At 31.5% G+C, this 9,688-nt stretch overlaps 1 protein-coding gene across 1 annotated transcript in view; it reads left to right on the plus strand.

Annotated features, from left to right (window-relative positions):
- The window catches only part of LOC106687212 (probable cytochrome P450 6a14), an 11,033-nt gene extending 1,759 nt beyond the window's left edge, over positions 1–9,274 (plus strand). The window contains exons 2-6 of the mRNA XM_014430954.2: positions 1,104–1,417; positions 4,170–4,527; positions 5,025–5,249; positions 6,919–7,170; positions 9,023–9,274. Of these exons, the coding sequence (XP_014286440.1) occupies positions 1,104–1,417; positions 4,170–4,527; positions 5,025–5,249; positions 6,919–7,170; positions 9,023–9,198 (1,325 nt within the window). The 3' untranslated portion in view covers positions 9,199–9,274. The remainder of the gene's footprint in view (positions 1–1,103; positions 1,418–4,169; positions 4,528–5,024; positions 5,250–6,918; positions 7,171–9,022) is intronic.
- The last annotated feature ends 414 nt before the right edge of the window (positions 9,275–9,688 follow it).

Raw genomic sequence — 9,688 nt, forward strand, 5'->3', positions numbered from 1 at the left:
TTTGATTACAATTTAATTTTTTGTGTTATTTTTTACAATCTCAAGTTCTATCGGGCTTAAAAAAAAACCCTATACTATACTATTCGGCGCTACTGTCCTTGAATGGTATGGGCCTCATCAAAGATTCCATGCAACAATATAGCAACCACTCTTCATCTTCTAACCCCAAGTTGGCACAGGTCCACCTCAACATCGTCCAGCCATCTCATTCTGGGACGTCCACGCTTTCGGGTACCACCCGGCTTTTCAAGAAGGAGCCCCTTGGCAGACGATCCTCCTTCATACGCTCCACATGCCCGAGCCACGTACCTCAGCCTCCCCTTTTTTATTACACTTACTATGTCAGGCTGACCATACAATGTTCTTAATTCTTCAGTTTCCAAATTTTCCACTCTCCATCAGAGTATCTTTCTTTCCCAGGTGCATAGTCGTTTCTCCATTGGAAACAATGGATTATGATGCCAATAATGGATTGGCATCATTATTCTACAAAATGTTAAAAGAATCTAGGCGAATTCAGCAACTAATCAATAAAAGAAAACCTAATGTTTGCTTTAAAAAAAAAATCGTTTCCTACATTTTTCTAAAAATTTTATAACCGTTATCATTGTTTTATCTTACCCCTAATACATTCATTGACATTAACACTAAATTAAGTTTTCATGTTCAACATGAAAACTTTATTTTTACAACAGTGCTCCTGAGCTACATAAGCAAATTAACTTCATATTTTTTATATTATTGATTTTTTTTCTGGAAGAATTGGTGCTTCTATATTTCTTTATTTTATTTTAATTTAATATGCCTACAACGTTTCGGGGGATTTACCCATATTCTGTTTATTGGTTTTCTTGAATTATATAATGAACATTTATCAGTCCAGATTAAAAGAAGCTTTCATACTCAAATCTTGAATATAAGTAATTTTTTTTATTAGTCCTAAGTATCTTCTTTTGTCTGTGTAAAACTCAAAATTAACTACTTTTTCTATGCCCGTCTACTCTGCATCATTTCAGTGCAATGGAGAATTTAGAGATAGTGAGAGGTAGAGAGAGATATTGCAATTATCAACTTGCTATTAATTCTTTACTCACATTTCCTAGGTCAACGATATGGAGGAATATGGAGCTTTTGGAAACCTAAGTTGATAATTCTCGACCCAGAACTCATCGAACACATCATGATCAAAGACTTCTCGTATTTCACCCACCGTGAGGACACGATTGATGTCAGTACAGATCCATTGACAAGACACTTGGTGAACGAAAACGGAAGCAGTTGGAAAATACTAAGAACCAAACTAACCCCTGTCTTCAGTTCTGGCAAACTTAAGACAATGATAGAACAAATTTTGGACTGTTCAGCTGCTTGCATAGATAACATTGGTCAAAAAGCAGCTGCTGGAAAGACTTTGGAGGTTGGTTATAAAAATATTTTTATCATTTATTGCTCTATTAGTTTTTAGAGAACTTCGACCTCAATCGTTAGTTTGGGTGCAGATCCTGAAATACTTATGGACTGTACGCCATCATTAGAATAAGAACATTTTTTCCCCCGAACGGGATATCCATTCCTGATTTAGAAACCATTGAGATTTATGGCGATCAATTAAACTTTTAACAGATTTTTTTTTTACAACCCCAGATTGATCGCCATTATAAAATTAGGGATATTCGGTGACACTTCTTCAAAAGTTCCGCACGACTAATCTCGAAGGACTCAATGTCCAACAAGGATGGTCTCCCCAAGATTTGTCTATTGAGAAGAAACGGTGTTAGTATGGCATGCAAACCTACTTACATCGCTTATACATTTACAAAAGATTTGCCATAGATCTCGCTATATGATATGATAAACTCAAATTATCTGGAGGTTAACTAGTTCCTCTTCATAACTAGTATGCTTCCCGAGGTAGGAACTGCTTTGGAGGACATGCATAACCCGAAAGTAGTTTCTGTATTGAGGTACAGTTTTTTATCGATAGGTCATCAATGTCTATATCCTAGGAGCGCAGGCTTAAAATTGCATTCATGAAATTGCCAAATTTCATAATAAACAGGTGTGGTGATAAGTAGTTTTAACTACCAAGACTCTGCATGAAAATAAAATTCGTAGAAACAAACACGGGAGGAGGGCATACCCGACGACAGAGTTGAGCTATTTGCACAAGAACATTGAGTAGCTGCGTTCGATAGCTTTACTGGTACTCAAAATATTTGAATACAAAATACAAGACTGATACTCAAAACATTTCCAAGTGAGGACAAGTAATCTGAACCCCCCAAAAAAGATTTAACTATAAGTACAGGGAATCCATACTCGAAGAAGTTTGATGAAATTATTATCAAAATAATAATATGTTGAGTAACCAAATTCATCACTCAGTACTTTGGATAAATTTTACTATTTTCAATACAATATTTATATATTGGATTTTTAAAAATAAAATAAGTAAAAAACTTTTATTTGAGAGAATATTTGTCACAAAGTCACGGGATAAATTATTAATTTGATTAAAAAAGAAAAAAAAAACTTTGAGCACCAGTATATTTCATTTAATTTAGTACTCAGTGCTCAAAAATTTCTTATTAAAAAAATTGAGGTAAATTTAATTAGAATAAAAAAATAACTGATAACCAAATTATGAAAGATCTTCAATTATACGGCATTCAAGCAGAATCAGTTACTAATTACAAGTTTATTCACAATATTTGAGTTAGATGTAAAGAATCACAAAAGTACTCAATCACTCAAACGTGTGATAACAAAAGTAATCATAATTGTTGAGTATGTGTATACCTTATTACACTTAGTAGTCCGTACTCACATACGTTTTACTTAATCCTGAAAAAGTAATTCCAACTCTGTCCGACAAGAGCTAAACTATCAACGAGTACATATACACACATAGGGACAGTATAATGTGATCCTAGTAGAAATCAATGCTGTCTCGAAAATAATCAAATCATAATCAAAACTAAAATGTTTAAACATAAGTAAGTTTCAGAATTTCGCCCATAAATTTGAAATTTAGACGTTTGGGTAAACGTCCGGGGTGTAGACCATAGTAGAGCTAAGAGGTTTTTGCTGAAGCTGACTTTATATAATTGGGTATCTATTAAATCTAGAGAGGGAAGTAGGGGTAGTATGTCAGAAAATGACCGAAATAAGTGTTTTCAAAAATGTACAATATTTTAAAATTCTGACTTATGCTAAGACCAAAAGGGAAAACCACTCCTAACCATAAGTAGGACACCTGGCCTCTCTTTCTAAACTCTACTTTCACCTTCTCGAGAGTTATCTTTTTAAATCGCCATCTTCGGGAAAGAGGAACCTGTTAAATCCAACTCTGACTTAAGACTGGATGAGCAATCGAGCTAGGAATGGGTCTTCAGGCTGGAGGATGATGGGTCGAGAGTGACTTTAGCCCTCATCAACAGACCGGATTCGTGGTAAAGCCTTGTAAGGGATTAGATGGTAGCTGTATAGGACCCGGACATAAGGTGTAGGATAATTCAGGAGGCCGTTTAAGCAAGATTTGTGGCACCGTTGCAAGATAAAGTTAAACTAAGGAGTCGTTTGTAGAAGAGAGTGTTGAGTTGTCACCTTAGAAACCCATGTATGCAGTGGTGCCTAGGATGGTTGACTTTTATTTCGTAGCGACTCTACGTAATGAAAACTTGACTATCCCACAGATTAGAAGATAGTAATTAAAATAGATAGGTAACCATAATAATTAAAATGAGTAGGTAGAGTTAAAAAAAAAAAAATAGAATTAAACTATTTTTATAAACATTTTTCGATAGAAGGACCATATTTCAAAATGTTTTACAACTTACATACATATATATCATACATTACCTCCCTAGATATATAAAGAGCATACGATAATCAAAATGATATATTAATAATTTTATTTCAATACATAATAATTTATCTAATTCGACATTTTGTTTTAATTAATAAACCAAATATCGGTAGTAATAAATAATAAACCAAAAATTCGAATCGGAAACCCATAAAAGATATGACATAGTCATAAAATATAAGTGTCTCTGAAGTTGAATATTAATCATATAGACTTAAACGCGAAACAAATCGAACGTGTTTAAAACATATCAAAATTAACCCATTAACAAAACTAATGCTATTGATTAATTGTTTTTAAGGTAAGGGAGGAGATGGCTGGCTTTACAATGGATGTCATCGGATCTTGTGCATTCGGCTTAAACTTAAACGTTATGAATGAACCTGATTCCAAATTTAGGAAGTTGGGCCATATGGTATTTGGTCCATCAAGAAAGGCGAAGTTAAGAAAAGCATTGAGTGCGAATTTCAGCTTCTTCCTCAAATTGGTCAATTGGAAGCGCGTGAAGGGGGACTTCGCCGATTTTTTTATAAACTTGGTAACGAGCGTCCTGAAGTACAGGGAAGAAAACAATATTCACAGAAATGATTTCATTCAACTCATGATGGAGCTTAGAAAGGAAGAAGAGAAGCAGTTGAAGGATGGTACTATTTCACAAAGTAAGTACTCTGTGCCTTTAGGATATTAGGATAGTTAAAAAAATGAACTATTTCCATAATAGATCTTGGGCAAGGTTCTTCATTCTTGGCTTTACTCAATAACCATGAGACAAAGCGACCAATTGTCATTATTTAGTTTCTAGGTAATACTATATATTCTGCTGAATTGATGTGATGCTACCAATGCAGGGCCCTCCTAAAACTTGTGAAATAGAAACATTTTGTACGAAATATTTATAATAGTATATAATTATTTTTAGCTTTTATTATCATGCTCTAAATCAAAGATAAATGGTGCTAAAATTTAACATCATTTATTTAGTTCGATATTTAAGATTAGGTGTATAAGAAATGAAATTCATTTGTTAAACAGTTAACTCCTCGGAAAAATATTTCACCTACCACTGCTCCTGGATAACATATACAATGCGTTCTTCAAATCATCAAACATAGAAATTGTAGAATTATATTAATAAGTACTGTAACTTTTTTTCCAGTTGTAATGGATGATAACACTATAATATCAAACGCTTTCGTATTCCTTTTGGCTGGGTATGAAACAACTGCAAATACATTAAGTTTTGGACTTTATGAACTTTCTAAAAATCCAGATATACAAGAAAGGGTTTATAAAGAAGTAGATAATGTCTTGAAGAAGTACGGAGGCGTCATAACATGGGAAGGATTGGCAGAAATGAAATATATTGAATGTGTAATATCAGGTACATAAAATATTTAAATTGTTAAAATAAATTTTCAATCAAAAATAAACTTGAAAAATATTTAATCTATATTTGCAGATAAAAATGTTTTCTTCAAAAAGTGCCAAAGGCTACATTAAGTTTAAAATTAATGTCAAACATGCGATTGAACACGGTTTTTATCATTGATAAACTTAAATAATTTAGTCATTTTGACTGAAATCAGGCAATGTAAAGGGATGGAAGGATCCCTCAAAAATTAATTTTAATAATGATCAGTAACTAATTGTGGTACAGTTTACCAAAAATGTAGTTCAGTGCCACAAAACTATCACAATCAGGTGTTGACTTTTTGATTTTTAAGGGTATCCAAGAGAACCACACGGAGATGACTGAGTGAGCAGTTCCTTTAGTATTTGATTCCACTTTATTTTCTGATCACCTCCTTTAACATAAAAATACATATAAAGTAAAATTGCTAGGCAAACAATTAAAAGCATTCCAAACTGACAACACTGTTTCAGTAGTAACTTACTTTAGAAACATTCTAAGGAGAGACACCTTAGGATGGAGATAGCTTCAAGAACAAAAATAATACTCGTATTTTTGCAGTATTTAATGTTTTTTGATTTCCCAACCAGAATATCTTATAGTCATACAAGCTTCAGAAATTTAGGAATATTGTAGGAATGCTGGTGAAATGAAGGAACTTTTATGAAATCTTCAAGAGTGTACTTCGATTTATTGAGTAAGAATCCACAGAATATTTCTGGAAATTATTTATTTCTACTTGTATATTTCTTCCGGCTGTTGACAGTTGTGACCTTATAAGAAATTCAATTTTGAAAGAGGTAACAATGGCTTTTTTTAACTTTTGTTCAGTTACAGTATTGAAGTATAAATTTTAATGCTAAAAACCTAGAGATTTTATTGCTATAAATATTGTAATGGATTTATTTAATTTTATTCAAAATAAGTTGATGTATGCAGACAGGTGGACACAAATAAAGTGTTTTTACTGTAGTGAGAATAAACAACACACAACAAGGCCTTGATAGCAACCTAATAACCACGACTGACTACAGTACAATCAATATATTCACAGTTTGCCACAGAGCAACATGTATACAATAAAAAATGAATTTTTGCATCTCGCTTTAACAGACAAAAGCTGTTAATACTATTATAAACTTTAATTCTTAGAAGACCAAGTGTCCTTAAATAAAGATTTATTTTCATTTCATTTTAAAAACGTGGTTTTCTTGAATATCCCTTCACAAAATCTTATTTCCAAATTGGATTGTAATAAGAAGCTGAGGTAGGTGGCACTGAACATTAGTATTGATATATGATATAAACTTCCTCTTAATTACTGGCATTTCCTCTTGAAACATTCTGTATGACAACCATGTATGAACAAATGATAAATTTGACTTATAGGGTCATTATCTAAAAATACAAAATTCTCTTTTTAATTTTTCCTAAAACTTCACATAGCATGTTCTTCCACTTAGTTTTTCAATTTTATGTTCATATAATATAAACTGACATGTAGTCAATGTAGAAAAATTTCAAAAATTGTTATTAAACATGTATAGGTATATTCTTATTGATCAGACCAATTGATTTTTTGTTAGCTTTAAAATGCTTTTTATGGTTCTCTTATGTAAAAAATAATGTTTTGTTTTAGAGACATTAAGGAAATACCCACCTATCATTGCTGTAGTACGGCAGTCAGTAAAACCTTACAAAGTTCCCAACAGTGATTTAGAACTACCCACAAAATCTGTTGTAGTAATGCCAATATACTCAATTCACCATGATCCTAAATATTACCCAGACCCAGAGAAGTTTGATCCAGAAAGATTTTCAGAAGAAAACAAACACAAATTAGTTAAATGCACCTATTTACCTTTTGGAGAAGGACCTAGAACATGCATAGGTAAGAAATATCTTTGTTGATAAATATTTATTGCTAAATAAAAAAATGGTATTGATAAGCACAGAGTTAGATCAAAAGAAACAAAATGAAAAATTTTCAATATCCAAATAATAGAATAACAAAAAACCTAAATATAAACAAAGGTGTATTAAAAACAAACAATAATACAATCTAGTATATATGCTTTTGACATGAATTTTAGCTGCCAGAAGAAATCTATTTGATAATTATGTTGTAGATATCATAGAGTGTATATAGTAAGGATATCATGTAGTAGCTGACTGACGGTCAATGTTTTTTTTGTTTTTTTTATACAAGCTGAGCATTCGTCCCAAACAAGTGGGTCATCTTCTGGAAACTAAATTTTGTCAGTTCTCAGAGGACCTTGATAAATCATTACTTACTTACTTGGCTTGATAAGGTTGTAACTGCTGTAACCACAGTTTTGAGAAACAAAGCTTTGAATTTCCAATTAAAAGTTGTCTCTATATGGAACTATTTCATCCTACTAGATACCTAATTTTTCTACCGATGGTATTGAAATTTAGTTGAAAACTATAAATAACTTTCCTTTTTATAATTTTGAAGGGAAAACATCATTTTGCAAACTTTGTTAGCTACTTTCTCAAACCAAGGCAACAAAATGCAATTGACCAGATCATGGTTCTCATGTTTAACTCAAAACATTGGTTGGATAGTAAAAGATACAGAATGACACTTTGACTATTTTGTATCTATGACATTCAGAGCTCCTGCCCTTCCTGATTTTTGACATGTCCTTTGTCCCACAGACCCCAATTACGGAATGCAAGTTGTTTTACGTATTACGTATTTCAGTGGTTCACTTAGTATAATTCTAAAATATTTTGTTTACAATCCTTGTCCCGTGTTTGAGAATTTTTGTGGTTTTGGGGGAGATAGTGTAACACCAGTTTTAGACAACACTATGTTCTATGTCACAACCACTCCACTTCGTTCATTGTTATTATAGTAATGTGACGATGATTTTTTTAGTCATTTTAATATTTTTCATATACCGTTTCAATGAGATCTTTTTTCTCATGTGATCCAAATCAGATCTTTATGTTGGTGATTGAAAATTGACTGAAACTGAAGGAAGGAGTATAATGGAAAGGGTAAGATGCGAGGAAAAGTGAAACCAAAAAGGTAAGCCTTATGAACATCATGAGCGTTTGCATTGGAGTAGGGGATATTCACTCCCTGCCTTCTGTCTCTGTTTGTAAAACAATTGTTGATTTTTCTTAAATTTCCACATTAAAGCACTAACTACATGGAGAAAGTGCTTTCCCACCATACAGTCATGGGTAAAAGCAAAGTGGGTCTTTTCAAATATAATGAACAAAACTACCCATATTAAAAAGATTTTTTGTATGGGTGGAAAAGCTTATTGGGCTCAGCTAACTTAATCCTAATCCTTACAACTTTGTCCTTTTTTTATTACCTACAAATCTCACAAATTTATACCTTGTTTTCATCATCAGAATGCGAGTAAACTCTTCATTCCAAAACAATTGGTCAATATTTGCACTAGTGACAGAACTTGATTTAGAAAACTGTGGTATCGTGGAAAGAAGAATTTTCCCTCTTCTTGATGACAACAATAAAGTATACATTGGCCAGATTTGAAAGCAATAAAATGTCACTCAAATATATTTAAACAAATCATAAATATATCCTTTTTTTTTTTTGTTAACTTGTGATATCCCTAATATTCATCATTCAGCCTATAATCGATCATTTATATGGTGATATATAAGGATTTAGAAGCAGAAATAAATTACAATTGTTTTATAAAATATTGTATGTAAATTATCCATTCTGTGATTTACAGGTATGAGATTTGCAAAAATGGAAATTAAAATAGCTATTGCCAAACTTATTATGAAGTACAAACTCACTTTAAATTCAAAAACAACATCACCACTCCAATATTCGACAAAAACTTTCTTTATGGTGCCGGCAGAAGGATTATGGGTTGACTTTAGTCCAAGAACGCATCAAGAATAAAAAATATATGACATATTACAGTTTCAAATGTAGAAATATTTTTATAAGATAGAAATTAAAGTACCTTTTTTTTTTATCTTAGTAGAATGTCTGTACCTAGACAAAAATGAGGAATTATTTGATAATATGATTATATATATATGTATGTAACTTTACATTACAATATCCATATTTTAATTTAACTAAAAATTTGAAAATATAACTTTATTCCACGCTAACAATAATTATATAGTTTGTGGTTTAACTATCTAATAATAATAGTCATAAATTAAAAATCTTGTTTCTGATTTGGAAACATTTAATTATCACAATTTTGTCTCCTCTTTGTATTTTTTTATATGTTTAACATTATATTTTTTCTTGTTTTATAGTATTTTTAAAAGGTAAATGTAAATATAATAGCCCTAAATTTTTCTTTCTTCTAATTTATTAATAATAAAAATTGTATTTGTTTAAGACTTAAAAACCTTTGCAATTTTACACAAAGAGT

This window comes from Halyomorpha halys, unplaced genomic scaffold (genome assembly GCF_000696795.3).
Source record: "Halyomorpha halys isolate HHAL.00 unplaced genomic scaffold, Hhal_1.1 Scaffold928.1, whole genome shotgun sequence".
Lineage (NCBI taxonomy): Eukaryota > Metazoa > Arthropoda > Insecta > Hemiptera > Pentatomidae > Halyomorpha > Halyomorpha halys.